Source organism: Tachysurus fulvidraco, chromosome 5, assembly GCF_022655615.1.
Source record: "Tachysurus fulvidraco isolate hzauxx_2018 chromosome 5, HZAU_PFXX_2.0, whole genome shotgun sequence".
NCBI classification, from domain to species: Eukaryota; Metazoa; Chordata; class Actinopteri; order Siluriformes; family Bagridae; genus Tachysurus; species Tachysurus fulvidraco.
Genome location: NC_062522.1, coordinates 20955804 through 20977259, shown reverse-complemented (window position 1 = coordinate 20977259; position 21456 = coordinate 20955804). Strand labels below are relative to the sequence as shown.

Genomic DNA, 21456 nt, shown 5'->3' with positions numbered 1-21456 from the left:
AATCTGACAGTTGGTCATGTAGGCACTAAGACCTGCAGTCACCTGTTTGACACAGTTCAGCTTCTGGACTGCTGGAGATGAATTCATCACCTCCATTGATGGTAATGACAAAATATAAAAAATGTGCTTTGGGCCAAGGCAATGTATCTAGATATAGAGATAATGATAGATACATACCGCTTTAATAGAAAAAAACCTGATCACCTGTTTATTTTTGCAGTTAGCAATCAGCTAATCATGTGGCAGCAACACAGTGCTTTAAATCATGCAGATACAGGTCAAGAGCTTCAGTTGTGAATGTTTACAACAAGCACCAGAATGAAGAATCTCTTTGTGGCCTGGTTGTTCTTGCCTGATGTTTTTTTCAGAAGCAGTATTTCAGAGGCTGATCTCCAGGGATTTTTACATACAACGGTCTCAAGAGTTTACACACAGAAGAGAATCTGTGCCCATGATAGCCTCAGAGTCTTGTCTTCTGCTGCTGTAGCACCTTCACCTCAAGGTTCAATGTTTTGTGCATGCTGAGATTCTTTTCTGCTCACCACAGATGTAAAGAGTTATTATATGAGTTACTATATCCTTCCCAGCAGCTTGAAATTTTCATCCTTTTATTATTACAATTAAGTTACAGCAACTCAAAAAAAGGGTGTAGGTTGAGATTAAAAAAAAAAGTCTGATGAAACTCCATTCTTGCTGTGACACACAGATGTTATTGTGCTGCTGTTGGTGTAATGATGTGGGGAAATGTTTTTATTAATTAACACAACTTTAGATTCATATTCATTGCATTCACCACATACCACATCATCGCTCTGTATACAGATCCATTCACTGTATTCAGATACTCCATATTGTTATATTTTATTATAGAATGGACCTTGGATTATTTCATGCATCCAGCAGAGAACTTTTTCTTTCCATACTCACTGCTTACTTTACCCTTACATTCGCTTCAGCACTTTTCCATTTTCACTAAAAGCCTGAGGATACAAGCAATGAGGCAAGGATAGACAGTGAATGGGGGAAAAAGAGAAAGGTCAAGAAGGTGAGTGAGTAATAGTAAAAAAAAAAAAAAAAGATCTATCTGAACCAGCAGCACACTGACATAACAGGGTCATGTTTGATGCTGGTATTGTGGTCATTTTTAATGCATGTGCTTGAAAGGCTTGAGTTACAAAAAAGCAATCAGCAGTATTCCACTTCCAGGTCTCCTCGACATCATCGTTTAATCGTAAAGTCTGCAATGTTAAGCCGCTGGAATTTAGTTTATTTTTATGATTTATTTGATGAGTGAAAATGTATCTCTTCTCCAACCCTCATTTTATCTAAGCATTAATAATAATAATAATAATAATAATAATAATAATAATAATAATGCATGTTATTTATTTAGTGACATTTTATAGCTCAAGGACATTATTACATTAAAAAAAAAAATAAAAAATAGAGATAGGGAAGAAGACTAATAACCTACAGTATACAAGCAACATAGGCGCTGAACAGAAACAAAAAAAGATCAATAAAGGCAGACAAGGACAAAACCGAAAACCAGAGATGAGAACAAGACAAACAAATGAGGACTGATAAAGGAATTTCAGCTGTTAGAGTTAGATCTTAAATGCTGACAAGATGTAATGTAAGGTGTAATGTGAGTTTTGAATGTGTAATAATCTGCATATGGTCTTTAAATGGTAAACTAATGAAAAGGGCATTTCAATAGCCAAGACAGAATGTAATAAATGCATGGACAAGATTTTCTACATCTTTAAACCTAGCAAGCTATAATCCAGAGGTGAACGCTTATCTGTGCCGGACTAGGAGATTAAAAGCACTGCCATATCTGAAAGTCATTGTTTCCACCATACACTGACACTGTGACCTGCGTTATCCAATTATTAAATCTGACCCCAGAGCAGTTTTTCTTGCTCTGATCCACCTGCTGTAGATTACACAACACCATCTGGATCCAGCTGCATTTCACTGTGGAACGGAAGAGCAGACAGCGATCTGATGAAGAAGCGCAATAGAGTGAAAGAGTAATGCAACAATCACGAAAAATATATGTTTTAGAACGAAAACCAATTTAATGTACACTTAAAATTGCCAGACTAACAGAAGCATTATCTGAGTTCAGTTTTTCAATAAAGCAGATTCTATTCAGAAGAACGTAATGTAATACACTTGGGATCTCCGTAAAGATGAAATGGCTTGAAAATGATGATGAAACCAAAAGCAACATCTATACTCATAAGCACCTACTGATAGAGGACGAAGTGCAGAATTCTTAAAGACAGCACAAAGCTAAACTTTGAATTTTTTGGTATAACAGTTAGACTGGGGTTTAATACAGCTGGAGGAAAAGCTGGTCTAGATTCTTTATAATTAAGTAGAAAAAATTAGAGTAATGTCCAGTGGATTATTTGGAGTGTTGTGTTCAGTGTGGCTATTACAGCATGTGAAATAATAAAGGTGGTAGAGCATAGTCTTCCTGATAGTGTTCGGGGCTCAAACACACGTTTCCAGTTTAAATGTAGATTAAAAAATCTCTTTAGTCAGGCATACACATAATACATCCCATAATGTTGTGCACTATTACATCAGACTTGTTAGCAGATATGTTGATCCCTCTCCACTGCTTCTCTCTTTCTACCCATCCCGAGGCATCCAGAAATTGTACCAACTCAGATCGTCTGATCATCTTCTGTGCGATGAAGATTTTGGACTTCCACTGAGATGAGGCCGACTCTGAGAATCCTGAGGCATCTAGAGATCTACCAACTCCAGTTAGACTGCGATACTAAAGCAGAGATGTGAACTCCATGTGATCTCTTGCATCAATACAACCTTTGTTTGACTGTATATTTATAATCACACCCTCCAGTGTCACCCAAATGAGGATGGGTTCCCTATTGAGTTTGGTTCCTCTGAAGGTTTCTTCCTTTACCATCAAAGGGAGTTTTTCCTTGCCTCTGCTGCCTGAGTCACCTCAGACTTGAACATTGGGGATAAATACATACACATTGTGAACTAAATATATCTAATAATAATCTTGAATTTTGTATTCTATTAATCTTTATATTATTCTTTATATTAACCTTTTGTTCTATGGTTATGTTCTGTAAAGCTGCTTTGAGACGATGTCAGTTGTGAAAAGCGCTATACAAATAAATTTGAACTGAATTGAATTGAAATACATTTGTCAGAAATGTGGAAATTCTCTCCTTGATTTGTATGATAGTGCTTTTCCTCACCTCTTTCTTCTTTTTTTTCTTTTTTATAAAGACACTGCATTGCGTAACAGGTACTTGTGAAGGCTTTATACTTGATGCTGATGGTATTCCTTCCTCCTCACTTTACCAAACCCCTGCTATCATGCATAGATGCAGAGAAAGAAAGACAAGAGATGTTCTTTAGTGTTTTTTCCCCTACTGACACACTGATTAGTTCAGCAGAACACAACTGCCCCCTGCTGTTTAAAAAAAAGATAAAATTGTGCTTTAAACAGTGATCAAGCTGCAGTTCAAAACTCACCTAACCTTGAAGCCAATTATAGTATCTTTTGTATATTGAAAGACATCTAATATAGATGTATAAGACAAAACTGAGATGCTCTTTTTTAATGTTGAATTTTAAAACCTTATATAGATCATTTTATGGGACTTGAAATGAATGGCATGAATCTAATTGAATTGATTGCTGACATAACATTGACGTGTCTGGCTTTGAGTTAAGATTTATAGTCTAGTGAAAACAGAGCAGTATAAGTGACAAGGAGGTTTTCTTGCAATGCATTGTTAAAGTGCCATTCTGACATTTTAATTGTTGGTGTGCTCCCAGGTGGTACATTAACATCACTGCGTATAGCGTATTGCTTTTACATTTAGCTTAGCTTCCTCATTTATAAAATACAGTAAATGAATGCAGAACAGTATATCATTTATAGCCTGAGGCAGTCACCCTGCTGCTGAATGATGGTTTTACACGAACCAGGACTGGCAACAGCAGCAAATAAATGGGAGAAACATATACTGGAAAAAAAATATCTGTTTATATTCTGCCTCTGTCTGTAATGTATGAAAACAGGAAGTGGTGCAAGGAGCTTTTAGAGAGGCGAGCAAAGGTTTCTGTGGAAAAGAATTCTGTTCTTCTGGGTTGGTAATTTTCTAATTAAGCAAAGAATCTGCTTCATTATGCTTCAGCTCTCAGCACAGTACTGTCATAATTATGCCAGAACAGATCCTGAACTACATTACCCCATCAGCCCCAGCATGTCAAATGTCCCTAATGTTCACTAACCACTAACTCCTGTATAATGCCTGTATAACACCTGTACCTGTAACGCATGTATAACTGAATAACTCCTAAAGAAAGTCCTGTGTTTGTCATTGCTGTGTGTTTTGTGTGTGTGTGTGTGTGTGTGTGTGTGTGTGTGTGTGTGTGTGTGTGTGTGTGTGTGTGTGTGTGTGTGTGTGTGTGTTGTGTGTACAGCCTTGCCTATAGCCATTTAATCCCTGTATTAATAGTTTGATTTTTGTTTTTTGTTTTTTTCAGTTTTGGTTGTTTGTGTTTATGTTGCACGTTATATATTATTTTTAACTTATATACTGATAAAATTGTCTGCCCTTGCATCCCCCTTCACTTTCTAATTGTGACAGTTACAAACATGATCTAGCACACTGATTACATTCATTACTTAATTTTCACTGCAGATGTATTTGTTTAATGAAATTATTGCAAAGCAAATGTGAGAAAATGTCAAGGTCAAACTTATACAATGTGATCCATCTCTAAAATTCCATTTAATATATCCCTAATAATCCATGGGAATGGATCAGTTCACCAGTGGATCTGATAAAATGGAAAACAATTGATAGCCCTATTATGTGATCTTGTTACTTCTCTTTAACTCCATTTGTCATGACAAGTTTATATATTTTCAAAAAAGAAAACTTAAATCTAATCTTAACTTGAATCAGTTGGCTTGATTACTTGTGAGCTCTTCAGGTTGTGTTTACTCACATTTCTAAGGTTAACCATCATGAAATATCTTACTGTTATAATACCAACATATTCACTTTAATTCCAATATCATGTGTAGCACTGTGAGTCTCCCTAGCAAAACAATACCTTGGCTAGTTATAGCTGGTTAAACAAACAAACAACAAATAAATTCTTTATAAATTATTTATATCTAATCTAATAATCTAGAATTTTTTATTCTGTCAATTCTTTTACTTTTATTATTCGTTATTTCCTTTATCATTAATTATGTTTACCTTCTGCTCTATGTTTATGTTCTGTAAAGCTGCTTTGAGACAATGTCTATTGTAAAAAGCACTATACAAATAAACTTGAATTGAATTGAATTGAATCATAAAGTAATAAACAATAAGTAATAATAGGTTATTGAATATTCAAAATGAATGCTGTTAGCACTACATTATACAGCACTTTTTCCATTTTATAAATACTTATTTCTGAAGTTAAATAAATAAAATGATTATTCATTAATGGAATAACATGAATTTTGTTTATCACTGACCAGAAGGGATTCAGAGGGAAGCTATAATTGTGTAAAGAAATATCTAAGATATTATGACATAACAAACTGCACTGTTCAGCTAAAAACAGTGAGTAAAGGTGAGTAAATAAGAACCAAATCTGTGAACTTGAAAAGGAAATGAAAATTACAGGTTTGACGATGCTATAATGAAAACAGTAACAGGAACTAGGCAGTTTTGTGGACGGTCTTAATTTTTTTAATGAAATATGAATGGAAAATAAATAAAGTATAAGCTCTACATTCTATAATGGCTTTAAAAATCAATGGCAAATTGCTGTGGCAAAAGGAGAAATAAAACACCCTGCAATTATAAATGAAAAAATAATCAGCTTCGGCACATTAAAACTTCCTCTTGCACTGCATCACTGCACTGTTGTTTATTTCTTTCCAATAAAAGCACACCATAGTGTTTTATTCCTTATGTTCAAAAATTTCCGATAACATAACAGACAGTGGTAATCACATTTTCAGTCATTTACGTTTACATAGGTTCACATCCATTCATAGTGAGGGTGTCACTGATAATCCATAGCTCACATATACAGGCAGCTACTATAATTATCTAATACATGCCATACACAAGTTTTCTGCCATACAGCAATAAGATCACAGCACAATCAAAATATTGTGGCATATGCAAATATACATGGTACAAGGCTTTGTAGCAGCTGGAGAACACTATTTAATCAGGCTGCAGGCACATTAACATTTACATTTACAGTATTTGGCAGACGCCCTTATCCAGAGCGACGTACATAAGTGCTTAAATCTCTAACATTGAATACATTAATGCTGGTTCACTAGGTTACATACTTAAGATACCATGAGTTTAAAACATTTGTTCAAAGTTACAATGAAAAAGTGTCAAAGGTGTTTTTTTTTTAATGCAAAGGATAAGGAAAGAAGTGCTAGTTGAAATGTTTCCTGAATAAGTGGGTCTTCAACGGCCGCTTGAAAATAGCCAGTGACTCAGCTGTCCAGACCTCTAGGGGAAATTCATTCCACCACCTTGGTGCCAGAACAGAGAAGAGTCTTGTAGTATACTTGCCTCTTACCCTGAGAGATGGTGGAACCAGTCGAGCAGTGCTGGTAGATCGGAGGTTGCGGGGTGCAGTGCGAGGAATGATGAGGGCTTTGAGGTAAGAGGGAGCTGGTCCATTTTTGGCTTTGTAGGCCAGCATCAGTGTTTTGAATCTGATGCGTGCAGCTACCGGAAGCCAGTGGAGGGATCGCAGCAGGGGGGTGGTATGCGAGAACTTTGGCAGGTTGAAAACAAGCCGGTCAGCTGCATTTTGGATCATTTGCAGAGGACGGATTGCGTTCATAGGTAGACCTGCCAGCAGTGCATTGCAGTAATCCAGTCTAGAAATGACAAGAGACCGAACAAGTACCTGAGCAGCATCCTTCTAATGTTGTAGAGAAGAAACCGACATGAGCGAGTCACATTAGCAACATGAGAGGAAAAGGACAGTTGATTGTCCATGGTTACCCCAAGGTTGCGAGCTGTGGCTGAAGGGGAGATCAGATCGTTGTGCAAGGATATAGCAAGATCATGACCTGGGGATGAATCACCTGGCATGAACAGCAGTTCAGTTTTGCTAGGATTGAGCTTTAACTGATGAGCAGTCATCCATGATGAAATTTCTGCCAGACATGCTGAGATCCGGTCAGAAGCTGTGTCATCTGAGGGTGGGAAAGAGAAGATAAGTTGTGTATCATCAGCATAGCAGTGGTAAGAGAACCCATGTGATGAAATAACTTCCCCAAGAGAGTGAGTATACAGGGATAAAAGAAGAGGACCAATTACTGAGCCCTGTGGGATGCCAGTGGAGAGTCTGCGTGGAGCAGATGTCACTCCCCTCCATGTTACCTGATATGAGCGTCCTTCCAGGTAGGAGGCAAACCATTCCCAAGCTGATCCACAAATCCCAAGACTCTTGAGGGTGGATAAGAGAGTCTTGTGGTTGACCGTATCAAACGCTGCTGAAAGGTCAAGGAGGATAAGGACAGATGACAGTTTGGCTGATCTAGCAATATGTAGCTTCTCAGAGACATCCAAAAGGGCTGTCTCTGTAGAGTGAGCTGCTTTAAAGCCAGACTGGTTGGGATCTTGGAGGTTGTTCTGTGAGAGATAGACAGACAGTTGATTATAGACAATGCGTTCAAGAATTTTTGAAAGAAATGAGAGAAGTGATACCGGTCTGTAGTTACTGATGTCTGATGGATCCAGAGCAGGTTTCTTTAGGATGGGAATAACCCTTGCTTTCTTGAAAGTAGTTGGTACCTGACCAGATGCTATGGATCTATTGACGATAGTGGAAATGAAGGGCATCTCTTTTGAGATGGTCTGGAGCATAGTGGTAGGGAGTGGATCCAATGGGCAGGTGGTAGGATTGCAGGACTGGATGAGTTGTAAAATCTCTTCTGCTGCCACAGTTGAGAAATGTGACCACGAAGGTGTAGGGGAATGCATACTCTGAGATGTAAGTGCAGTCGGGGCTGAAGTGAAGGTCCGGCAGATTTCCTCAATCTTCTCCTGGTAGAAAGAAGCAAAGTTTTCTGCAGTCAGGGAGGATGAAGAAGGTGGAGCCGGGGTTGAGCAGAGAAGAGATGATGTTGTGGAATTTCCGAGGGTCATGTGAGGAAGCTTCAAGCTTTTCCTTGTAGAAGGAAGTCTTGGCAGAAGTCACATCTGAGGAGAACTTGACAAGAAGTGTTCTGTAAAAATCAAGATCTGCATCAAGTTGTGATTTCTTCCACTTTTCTCTGATGATCTTAGCTCTCTTCGATTGTTGTGCAGCACATCTGAAAGCCAAGGAGCAGAACAAGAAGTTTTCTTGGGTTTAGTGAACATAGGGCAGAGGAATTCCATAGTTGAGGAAAGATATGAGAGGAAAGTATCTGTGGCTGAGTCCAAGGGTAGTGAGGAAAAAGATTCAGTATCAGGAAGGGAAGAAAGAGTGCCAGAAGCTACAGATGAAGGGGAGACAGAGTGAAGGTTGTGGCGAGTAAGAGCGAGGGGGTGAGAGGTAGTTTTAGGTAGGATAGGTAGAGTGATGATGAAGGATACCAGGTGATGATCAGAGATGTGTAGTGGGGTAGCAGTCACGTCTGTAGCTGGAGAAGGACGGGTGAAAAGCAGGTCCATGACATTGCCTCCTTTGTGTGTGGGGATGTAGCTGTTTAGTGTGAGGGAGAAAGAGTCGAGAAGAGACAGGAGGGAAGAAGAATGTAGCTTGTCAGAGGGGAGGTTGAAGTCACCAAGCACTGTCAGGGGGGAGCTATCGGAAGGGAAAGCACTAAGCAGTGAGTCCATTTCTTCCAGGAAGTCTCCTAGGGTACCAGGAGGGCGGTAGACAACAATGATAACAAGGTTGATAGGAGAGGTAACTGAAATGGCATGGAATTCAAAAGAAGAGATGGTTAAATGAGAGAAGAGTATGATTATTAGAGTAGTATTAGAAGAGTATTATTGTGGTATGATGTTTGGGCTATTGCACGCAGTAAATGATTGGGAATTGCGAAGGAACAAGTCATTCTTTGGGATTGATTCTTAAATCAATCAGAATTGACAAATGAATCAAGATGCCAGCCCTGTAATTTATATTTACACAACAGCGGGTATTAAATGTCATACCTTTCATAGAAATGTAATTAGTGTATGCTTTTAATGTCCCAGGGCAAAGTTCATACAAACAGTATATGCTTACTTGCAATTAGAAGAAGCAAGAAAATAGTAATTACAAGCTATTTGCATGTAATGATGCAAAGACAGCAGTTAAAAATCCTTTCTGATCACCTGTCAAATATTTTTTTTTATCCTTTTTAAAACAAAAAGAAATGACTTCAACTATTAAATATGTTGGATTAATAAACCAGGTGAAGTTTTCACATTGATACATGGATGTGTATTAATTAGTACTGAAGTACTATATTTTTATGCCTTAAGGTTTTAAACCGAACTGCAATACATAATTATCAATAAAACAGCAAATCAGAACCACAGATTCATGTTTATCTCAACAGATGATAATTTACATATGAAATGAAATCAACAGCCATTGTGTGGCTTGAAAATCTGCTGTTAAAAAATTCCAATTACTGCCTCTTAGTAATTAAAAGAAACTGTCAGATAAAGAGCAAGATAAAGAGGTTTAGACAAAGAAAGATTATTCTCTTCCTCAATCCAATACAGCAATGCTTTTAACACATTATCACTCATCTCAAATGGGCCTATGAAGTACCAATTGCTTGTCAGCCTCACATCTCAATTACCTGCCAACCCGTATGCCATAATCCAGCTCCACCAGCATGTTAATTCTAAACATGCTATTAAACCCACACCACAGCCAGAAAACAGCCTGTGTACAGCCATTGTGCGAAAGCAATGGCTAGTCAACAATTCATTGTGTGTGACAAATAATTAGCATGTCCAATAGAGTAATAGATTCAGTTGTATTCAGGCAACAATTGACCTGGAACAGAGTGCAGGCAGAGCAGCCAATGATAATAATAATGCAGCTTTCACAAAACACAAAACATTAACTATAACAACAGTGTAGTTCTGGCAGCGCATGCTGACCTCGCAGCCATTTTTGGAAAATGTAAGGTGGTGTTGTGGTTGATTGAGAAAATGAGGTGAAAACACCAAGCGTAGTGCTGGTAGGAACGAACTGCTACAACCCAAAGAAAAAAAAACGCATCAGCAGATGATACCAATAAACATTACACATCAGATTCAAGTATGTTTTAGATAGGTAATTTGATTAAAATACCATTTTGAAACAAACTATCATTAGAATCTGAAGTTTGAGGATTGTACTGGAACATTTTGTTTTTTACCTCCTATTGTTCCAGACTAGCAGGATGGTTTCTTCTGGAGCTAGTGGAGTTTTTCCCATTTTCTTGTTTTCTTACTGAATACTATAATCTTCTTTCCTCTTTTTGTCTTGCTGAGGATGTGAGGAAGATGCTGACTATAGCGCTCTAATGCTTTGGACATGTTATTCTTCTTATTGAAATCTATAGGCTTATAGAGAGAGAGAGCTCATGTGGTAGTATCTTCTTACATCTGACTGCTTTGGCCAATAAAGAATTGACTTTTTTCCAAACAGGACATGTAAACTATTACTGTACATTTACAATATTTTGCACTTTCATTTAATTTGATTTGGCTGATGCATTTATCTAAAGCAACTTACAAGTGAGACTAAATTAGGTGAGTCGCTGAGGTTACAGAGTGAAGCAAACAGCAGATACAGTTGCAGAGCTCCTTCACACTGGTAAGTCACAAATAAAACTGCATTGGTGCACAGATTAGAAGAGCTGTGCCAGTGGGAACAGGGCTATTTACTTAAATCCAAATGTGTATTGAGGTAGAGAGCAAGAGCGAGCCAAGAACAGATGCCTTGCATGAAGAAACAGACACTGATGTGATTATAAGTAACAGAGAGCACAAGTACCCCGATATTGGAGATGGAGCACTAACACGAACGTCCTAGAGGCTGACGTAAAAGCTGCCTCAGCAGAATTTGAGTTCAGTCCGCCATTCCAGTTTTTAGAGCCCAGAAAGTATTAAATGATCACCTCCTTATGTCTGAAAGAGCAAAACGATGAGACAACAGATTTGCAGATATTGGCAGAGTATTCCAGCAAAGTGGAGTTGTAAACACTGTAACAGGTGACTGACATGATTTACTGCAACTGATGGGAGACAATGCTGTCGGTGCTGGAATCACATGGCAGACATTGTAATGGTTCTCCCCTTTACCTTGGTTAGTGCTATGATTAGCACTTGATTACAACATACCACTGAGTGCAGTTCACTGTCAACAGGCTATGATTTACAGTTTTAGAGTCTGCCAGATACTTGAAAACAAATCTACTTTAAATATTCACTTGAATGGAAAGCATCTACTAAAAATATTAACTGGACTGGAAAAGCCCTGTAAATAGACAACACAAAATACTACAGGACAAAATACACAAAATAGCACCAACTAGTCTGCATACTGTATATTACATATACAGTATTACAGAAAACATTGTGCAAAAAAGATTGTTATATGTATACTTATGTATATATATATACTTATGTTATGGCAGCAGTTATGGCAGCAGTTGGATGAGGTATTGCTCTCCTGGTCTTACATGTGGAATCTCAAAATCTGTAAATAATGAGATCTATTTGACACCTGAACGGCAGGATCCTTCTCATTGCCGTGGCCCAGGTTCGATTCCCTGGCAGGGCACTAACCGCGAACAGGGAGCAGCTGGAGGAGGAGGAGGATTTGAAACCTCCAAAGGGTGCACAGGTTGTGAGTCTGAAATTAGATTTAAACTAGTCGTCAGGCCTTTCTGATATCACTATCTACATGCTGAATGATCCAAAACAATATCAAAAAACATCATTGGTGACGATTTTATGCGTATTCACTTTGAGGCACTGGAACAGTATTCTGTTTCAAGGTGTGTCCTAAGTTGTTCTCCATGCATAGAGGGGCGCTGTAGCAACAGATGGCTTGCTGGGGAAATAATTATGATAAGTTTGAGTGATCCTTAATAGAAATTAATAGTAAGACTGAGTGATTCTTATCCTCAATATCCTTAGGTATTAACCCCTATGTGATTCTCCTCATCAAACAGAAGCAGTATTAACACTTTGAGTGAGATAATCTTCCCCAATAATGACTGCTGTTTGTGATTGGCTGACAACACCAGAGGAACTTGTGACAAACCCTTCTGAAGATTTAAAGCACAGGCTCCACAATTTCTGAAGGACACTGCCCTGGTGGTCCCTCCAATCCACCAGCACTGCTCGACGGGTCCCACCATCTGTCAGGGCAAGAGGTAGGTATACAGCAAGACTCCTTCCCATAGATGTCTGAACAGCTGAGTCACTGTCGTCTTCAAATAACGGGTGAAGACCTGCCTCCTCCTGAAACACTTATATTAGCACTTATTTTCCCTGTTTGTTTTATGTGTATATTAAAAAAAAAACCCAAACAGTGTTTTAGGTCGATGGTATCCTAAGTCCATAACCTAGTGAGCCAGTGTTAATGTATTCATTATTAGACACTTCAAATCACTTTTGTACATTGCTCTGGATAAGGGCATGTGCCAAAAGCTGTAAATGTAATGGTTGCGTATGTATGGGTGGTTGTATGACCGAGATGGTTGTAAGGATTTGCTTACAAGTTAATGACATTGGTATTAGTACTCACTAGTGAAATGGACAAATAGGAAAACTCGATAAGTTTCATACTAAATTGACCTGGTGATCTTCCACTCAGTCATAGAACCACACCTAAAAGAAGCTCATACAAAAAATGACCTGGTTATAAGAGAATGTCAGTAACAGCCACTATGTTACACAACACTGCTCCAAAGAGCATTTCAATTATTTATATCAACTTATAACTAGTTAGAACCAGTTATAAAAAATGGATGATCACTAAGACATTTTCAAAGATGAATTTAAGCAGAATTTTCAAGAAGGATATTGGAAAAAGGTGGAATTTAGACATCTATGTTCAGAAAATCTACTTTAATGTAATCTGGTCTGCTCTGTAACAACAAGCTTTATTAAAAACTACATAGCAGACTTTACATGGGTGCAGCACAAGTGCAGACATCCTGGTTTCTGTTCATTTATATTCCTTTCAATAACGTTCTGTATTTTTTCCATTCCTTTCAATTTCCTTTTTGGTCTTGCATGAAACACACACACACACACACACACACACACACACACACACACACACACACACACACACACACACACACACACACACACACACACACACACACACACACACACTGAATGTAATAGAGCCAAATAATTGCATGTAATAGAGCCAAATCTTATTTAAATGAAACAGTAGATCTTCTTAAATATAACTGGCTTACCTCATTGTTAATACATAAGTTAAAAATGACAAAATACACCTTACTATGCATGTGAAAGTAAAGTAATGGCTGCGCACTTGCCTGAAACAAATCACTCTTACTAAACTGCAGCCCCTCAGGGTTGGTTTGCCAGACATAGACTAAGTCAGTGTCTGGAGAACAGCCTTGTATAACACAAGAGCCTGAGACGTAAGACATATGCATGTGCTACCGTTCTATCTAATAGCCTTGAATATATTTCTAATAGCCTATGTGCAAATTATCTATATTACACATAACAAATTTAGGTCAGCTTGTATACAAAGTAAACACAGAAACACAAAACGAACAAACAAGACGGGACAGTGTCTTTATAGGACTACCTTATTTCGACTCAAACAACTTCAGTTTTTGTTTAAGCCTTTTTCATTATAGGTCTTTATGCCCCACAGCTTTTAATAACAATCTTTCCTAACCTCCATGAGCACCTCTTAGTACATTAACAAAAATCCAACGTATATACTTCTAATGCACATGCAATGCATTTCTAATATGCAGTATACTCTTTGTCAACTTTAATGATATACTGAACAGTATACGGTGATATATTTAACAGTTTCTTTCTCTTAGCTATGAAATTCACCTGGTTAATTCAGGCCTATGTTCTGGGCTCCAGAAACTGAGAACATTTATAAAGAAACACCTTGCAGAAATGTGCACAGTTCTTTTTGATATGATATACTTTAAACATTTTAGTATATCTTCTTTATATATATTTTATAATTTTTTCTTTATTTTTCTTCTTTCCTTTTTTTTTGCTGCTGGCTCCTTCTGCCACACTGTTCTTAATAATGCTAGATATTTTCTGCATTTTTCTGTTGCCTGCCATTAAGCTCAACAATGCTCTATGCCAGCATGCCCACTCATATTATTAACCAGAGTGAACAGACAGTGACCATGCATCAATAACCAAATTATCAGCACATTATGCATCTAAAAATAACACACACAATTAGGGGTCCAAGCAAGAGGTGCTTCAAAACCCTATATGTAATTGGTAGGATTTGGAATCCTTTTGCTTTTGTTAGTTTTGTGCAGTATTTTTTTCCTCATTGGGTGGATAACAGCATAGGTCTTACAGCGGGAGATTACATGAGCCTGGTTTAAACACCCATATGTCAAGACGCACCAGGAATAAAATTGGTTCTGTGGCTTAGTTCCACTTAGAGTTTGGTATAATACATGATTGGTTAACTAGTTTATAAAAGAATTCTATACCTATTGTGCAAATTTGCTTAAACTCTAAGACTCTAAGAAAGCCTAAGATGTGTGTTGATGGGTGATGAATGTTTGTACTAAATAACTCAACTGCTATCAGAAAAATCTGTGAAATTAAATTGTACGAGCATAAATCTGTTGAGCCCAGTATTCCAATCAAAATACAAATTTTTCTTAGTGCTTATTCTTTAACCTCTGCTAAATTGCCACTTTCTATTCAAACATTATTAAAATGTTTCTAATTTGCAAAATATGCTAAACCTATGTTTTCAAAGTGATCCTTTTTTGTTAGTCATAGTATTTTTTTAGTACAACATTTGCCAATGTGTCAATCAATTCAAACAGGAACTTATGGTTTACTCAAACAACTGTAAGTCATGACTGGCTGCATAAATTTGCACTAAAATTGGCATATATAGGACAGAGTTCTGGGGAAATCTGAAAAGAGTGGGTCAAGGACATCTATAAGGCTGTTATAAGTTTCCTAGGAACTGGAGGTCAGATTGAGCTAAATTTTTGTATTGCCCATCTGTGTGTTAATCTGTAATTGGATTTCTAAGGATGACCATATTTATTAAAAACAATAAGCCATCAGCAATCATATGTTGAGCAAGTGGCACAAAATCTGATTGGTATGTACATCCAAATCAATAGAGACAACAGGATCAATATTTTGCAAATGACTGACCATCTCAGGAACTGTGCAGAAATCCTTTTGGTCTCTTATTATGTTAGACATTGTAGGAAGAGATTAATTGGACTCATCAAATATGGACTGAAAGGGTGCTGATTTTATAACCAGTGAATTATAAAAGGGTCCAGTCAAGGATGAGATTCTGAGGCTATCATCAGCACAAACTGGACACAAAAAAAATAAAAATAAAAAATGAAAAAGATGGTTTTGTTTCTAATCCTTAACTGTCTAGTTTGGGTGAGTCTGTGCCCATGACACCCTCGGATTTTTGCTCTTGACTGATTCTTCACCTGAAGGTATGATATTTTTTTTATGTCATATGATATTTATGTTGAGATGCATTTCTGCTCACCACAGTTGTAAAGAGTGATGATATGAGTTACTATATCCTTCCTGGTAGCTCAAAACAACCTGGCCGTTTTCACTCATTCATTGTTTTTTTTTTTTGTTGTTGTTGTTCTTTGCTCCATTCTCTGTGTACGTCAAAGACTTTGGGCAAAATGGTGATCGGAAGGTTCTGAAATTCTCAAACCAGCCCATTTGGTACCAACATTCAAGCCACAGTTAAAGACACAGAAATTACACTTTTTCCTCATTCTGATCAAAATAATCAGAAAAAACTTTCTATATACTCTGTCCATCCAACATAGGCCAAGATTGAATTACATATATGTAGCCATACAGCAAAGTGAAAAAAGCAGCATTAGCTCCCTCTATATGTGAGGCTTCAAAGAGCAGACAGTGATCTCACTTCCTGTGCTCGATATAAACATGATCAGCAGTAGTGTAAAAAAAAAATAGCACTGTTGCCTCAGGCACATCAGAGCTTTTCTGCAAAAGATCTCCTTCTCTATGTATAGGACAGTCAGGCTGTAAATACACATGCTGTCGGCTCTTGCTTTTCCACACACTTAAACACAGAATTGCAGGCATTTAATGATGAACCTCTAAAAGAATGAAAATGGGGTGTTGACTGTGACCATTTATTTTACAATAAATGTTTGGATAATAATCATCCTTAACTTATTTGATGAAGATTATCATTCTGAGCAAAGCCATTTTTGCTTCATTATCAACATCCCCTTACACCAGACCTAGCATGCCACCAAACACAGAACAAATGGCAACTGTTGCCATGGAAACGTTGTCAGAGATTGAACTGGAGACAAGTGCTTCACCAAGGCTACTCAGTATCTATAGTAGGTGACTACACGTGCACACCTTGTAAAGAAAAAAAAAGTCTTCCTCATTTATAGAGATACAGACCTGCTGTACTTTTAACACATGTGCTGAGGAGGCTTCTGGCATGCTGATGTTATAGAACAGAATGAAACTATATAAAGCTCTGTGAAAAATGCAGAAATGTCTGACATTCTAGCAGGAAACTGTCACCATCTGCAAGTCCAGTCAATAAAATTGATGTCCTGTGAAATGTCATTTACAAATGTAACACTTTTCAGGGGGCTCTTGTCACAGAAATCATTGATCAGTTTTCTTCACTGAAAAGCACCACAAGAAGACAAACCTTTGCTACAATAAAATGCCAGTTTTTGTGCATTTCACTTTTAAATGTAGCTTCTGCACAACCTCCTGTGGCTCGGTCTGCCTCAGGTGAAATTGTTAGGAACCGAAGAAAGTCCCGTCTAATAAGATATCAATCTATATAAATGGCAAAATAATTTAAAAAAATCCCCTTCCACTTGCCTGGACATGACAGGTTATACTTTAAAACAGAGATCTGCCAGGCAAGGTCACTTAGGCTGTCAGAAATACAGTATCACATCTTCATAAATAGGTTTGAAACCTTTATCACTGTCAGCTTATTTTAACATGGTCATGATCCATCAATGCTTTAAGTACTTTACGTAAAACTAGATTATACTTAGAATAATATTTATTTATTTATTTATTTATTTATTTATTTATTTTTATTTTTTTACTGGCACATTGGAGTATTTTAGGAAATCATGTATCCAAAGGTGATAATCAAGACTTAGGTGTGTGCATGTATACATGCACTGTACTCATAATGAGATTTGATGTGTGTATTAATAATCAGGGTTCACAGACATTTGAATATTATTAATAATATACATAATTGAATAGGGGCATAAGTCTAACGCGTTTATTTCAGTTTGGTGCTTTTACAGTATGATCATATAAGGATATTAATAAGGGACAACCTGTAGATGTGCAAATCACAAGGATTCGCATCCACTTGAAATTCTGCACACGTACCACACGCACTAATAACCGGACAGTGCATGAAGGCGGCTGTGCTGTGCGCGCTCACAGGTGTGTTATAACACTCCACAATCCTACCTTTTACAGGGTCTTCTACGAGATCCGAGGCGCCTTCTTTGTCCGAGGAGCTCGGATTGGGCTCATCCCCTTCGAACAGCTGGTTGATTTCTCCCAGCTCGCCGTCACTCCTGGATGAAGCGCTCACTGTGAACCTCTGGCTCATGGTGCTGAGACGATGCTCGGTGCTGGAATTCGGCGCGGATGCAGATGTGAGCGATCGGCCACCTACAGAGGCGGGCCGACAGCCTAAACCCCTAACTTACTATATATGCAAAGGGAGATGATTAATCTCTGGGCTAAACGAATCGATTCTTTTCCCCCCCGTCTACGTCTCTCAGACTTGGTATTGCTCGTTATATGAGATCTTGAATGAGTTGCAAGCTGCTCATCAACCGGTGTCTTGGACCGCCTGCGTATCACGGTCCTAGCGCCGGTTGGAGATGTGCAACACAGACACGAGTAACTATACTGACAAGTGCATCATCAGCCCAGACTCAATTCAGATATACTGGAACTTGTCAGAGCATGAAGGTATCATTGGGGATAATAAGAGCACCTGTGACAGTGGAATTTGGAGTAATTTGTGGAAAAGGGTTACAAGTATGTATTAGGACACTCGAAGAGAAGTTACAGAGAAAAAATGTTTAGGAGTTTCAAACCTGGAGATTCGTTTCCTCTCGTACAAAAAAATACAGGTATATTTTCCTGGTGAATGGTGGTTTAGTGGTTAGCAACTTATCTGTCTGCTCTCCCAGTGCTTTGGTGGTTTTCTGCAGGTACTCCAGTTTTCTTCCCCAGTCCAAAGACATAGAATGACTGGCATCTTTGAATTGTCCATAGTGTGTGAACGGGTATGTGTGTGCGATTATGTCCGCCAATTGGTTGGCAACTGGCTAAGCTATAACTTGCTTTATGCCCCAAGTCTCCAAGCTTCCTGTGGCCCTGTGTAGAATAAAGAAAATGGATGGATTGATGCTCTCCATTTTTTGCTACTGTTGCTTCAGAGAATAAGGTGCAAAAAACATCCTCACACCTTTATTAAAGTTGTGAATTTACACATCTATACACCTGTAGAATATTTTTTTCTTGGATATTTTCAATCACAAACACAAGTCAATAATTACAATTGCACACTAAGAGTTCTGTATCAAATGCAGAAATGCACAAATGACACGTTTCACATGCTCGCACTTTTACAGAGATCAAGTCCTATGATCCTGAATGTCTGCATCATGGTGAGAAGAATTTAAAAGGATGCACCTGCAACCCCAAACTACACATCCCAAACAACCATCACTATCAGACTACAGTAACCATGAATGAGTTTGTTATCAGTATGAGTAGTATGTGTGTGTAAACATTTTAGAGGTATCAAGTGTCTAACACACAGACTTTCACCATTGCATGTTGTAGCTGGTGGCAAAAGAGGAAGCATTGCCAGGAGTGTGTACCAATAAAGGACACTGAAACACCTCCTACATGTTCCAAGTGCAGCGAGTACATTTGTAATGCACACACTGTAAGATTGTGCTCATCATGTGTTAGATAGACAGACATGCTTGTTCAAATGCTGCCAGATACTGTACATGTGAATGCATATGCATGTGTTCTGTTATATACAACACTATTACAGAAAAAAATATCTATTTTGTTTAGGTTTAAATGAAATAATAAAAATGCAATGGAAATTTGATGTATTTTATAGCTGCCATTTGTTTTGTCATAATCAATACTGCTTTTTATAATATAAAGTGAATGAGAGTTAAACTCGATAGTCTTGAAAATTTAGTTTCACTTAAGTCTTTCCAGACAAACATGACTTATGCTACAAATGTGTTAAGTGTGCTGACTCATTATTTATAGCACACAAAAAAAAATAGAGGTCAATTTTAAATATTAAACAGATTTGTCATCAGTATTGTTTGTAAGGGAGCTGGAGACCATAGTTACACTGGAATCATGTAGGCGTTAAACATGCAGTTATATCTCCTGTCAATTTGAACAGGTGAAGACTCCAAATGGAAGTAAGATAGAGCTGCATAAGGACTAATAAAACTAAAACAAAACAACACATGATACACTTTTATGATTATCCGTGTTGACTAAGGAAAATGTTTTTTATCAAATTCTAAAGTATCATGGCTTGACAAAACCTGTGAAAACAACTGAAAAGATGTTTTGATTGTTTTGGTGCTTTATGTCTAGGAAGAGTGTTAATTTGTATCATACTTATTTGCAGCATCAATAAATAAAATGTCAATAAAAGAACATGAAATTTCAAATTCTTTTTAAATGATGAACGAAATAACAATCTATAATCCATTCCTTACAGTACTAACACCAATAACAACACTGTGTGTGTGTGTGTGTGTGTGTGTGTGTGTGTGTGTGTGTGTGTGTGTGTGTGTGTGTGTGTGTGTGTGTGTGTGTGTGTGCACTTGCATTTAACATGTGTTGCCAGTTTATTTTCTACACCTACACTCACTGACAATTTTAACAGGTACAATTACTGTAGTCTGTCTGTTGCTATGCACTGTTTGTTCCTGCTAAGTTAAGAATAGCCGCCAACCAGATATATCCAGCCAACTGGCCAACAGGCCTGGAAGATAATTAACACAAATTTGTGTTTGGTATGATGTAAAGATGATGAGATACAGTCTGTAAATATACAACTTTATGTTGTAGCAGCAAGGATATGTGTTATGAGCTTGTATAAGTGTGTACTGTAAATCATTCTCATGTGTGGATTGGGAAGCTGCTGCAAAATTGCGATAAACTTTGACAGAAATTATGGCAAGCACATCACACACAACTCTGTAGTCAGTAATTTTCACATATAATACAAAACAGTACACACAAGACACGCAAAACTACATAATGGGCAGATACACAACAGTATAATATAGTACAGTATAGTATAGTATAGTATTTTAAATTTCTAATGTATTTTAAGCATTTCATCGTCTTTCTTTCTCTTCAAGGCATTCTTTGTGCGTATAAGTGCAGGCTTACACAAAGATTATTTATCAAGTATTAGTACACAATGACTCGTCAGTGATAATATGAGAGCTTGTGGCAGAATAATCTGAGGAATGATTTACAAAATAATAATAATAATAATAATAATAATAATAATAATAATAATAATAATAATAATAATAATAATACATTTCTAATGTATTTTAAGCAATATGTTGTCTTTCTAACCCTCCAAGCCATTCTTGTCAAGTGCAGGCTAACTCAAAGTTAATTTTTAGGACTCTAGAACATGCATCAGTAAACAATAACTTAGTCACCTCAGTCACCTCAGGCTTGCTTATTGGAGATAAATACAAACACAGTGTCATGACAATAGTACAGTATAGTATTTTTAGTATAGTATTGTATAGTATACAATTTTTAGTATAGTATTGTATAGTACAATGTAGTATAGTATAGTTCAGTATAATAGAGTATAGTATAGAATAGTATAGTACATTACATTTACGGCATTTAGCAGACACCCTTATCCAGAGTGACTTACAACTGAGCAACTGAGGGTTAAGGGCCTTCCTCAGGGGCCCAGCAGTGGCAGCTTGGTGGACCTGAGGTTCGAACCCGTGACCTTCTGATCAGTAGCCCAACACCTTAACCACTGAGCTACCACATCCCCCCCCTCTAATATAGTACATAAGAAACGTCTCCACTAGATGGCAGTAAGGGGAAATGATTACATTACAAGTGGAGTGAA

General features: G+C 37.5%; 1 protein-coding gene across 1 annotated transcript in view; it reads right to left on the bottom strand.

The window, feature by feature from the left end:
* Positions 1 to 18130, bottom strand: part of slc12a5a (solute carrier family 12 member 5a) — a 144600-nt gene extending 126470 nt beyond the window's left edge. The window contains exon 1 of the mRNA XM_047814200.1: positions 17745 to 18130. Coding sequence (XP_047670156.1) covers positions 17745 to 17889 — 145 coding nt within the window. The 5' untranslated portion in view covers positions 17890 to 18130. The remainder of the gene's footprint in view (positions 1 to 17744) is intronic.
* Between the last annotated feature and the right edge of the window lie 3326 nt (positions 18131 to 21456).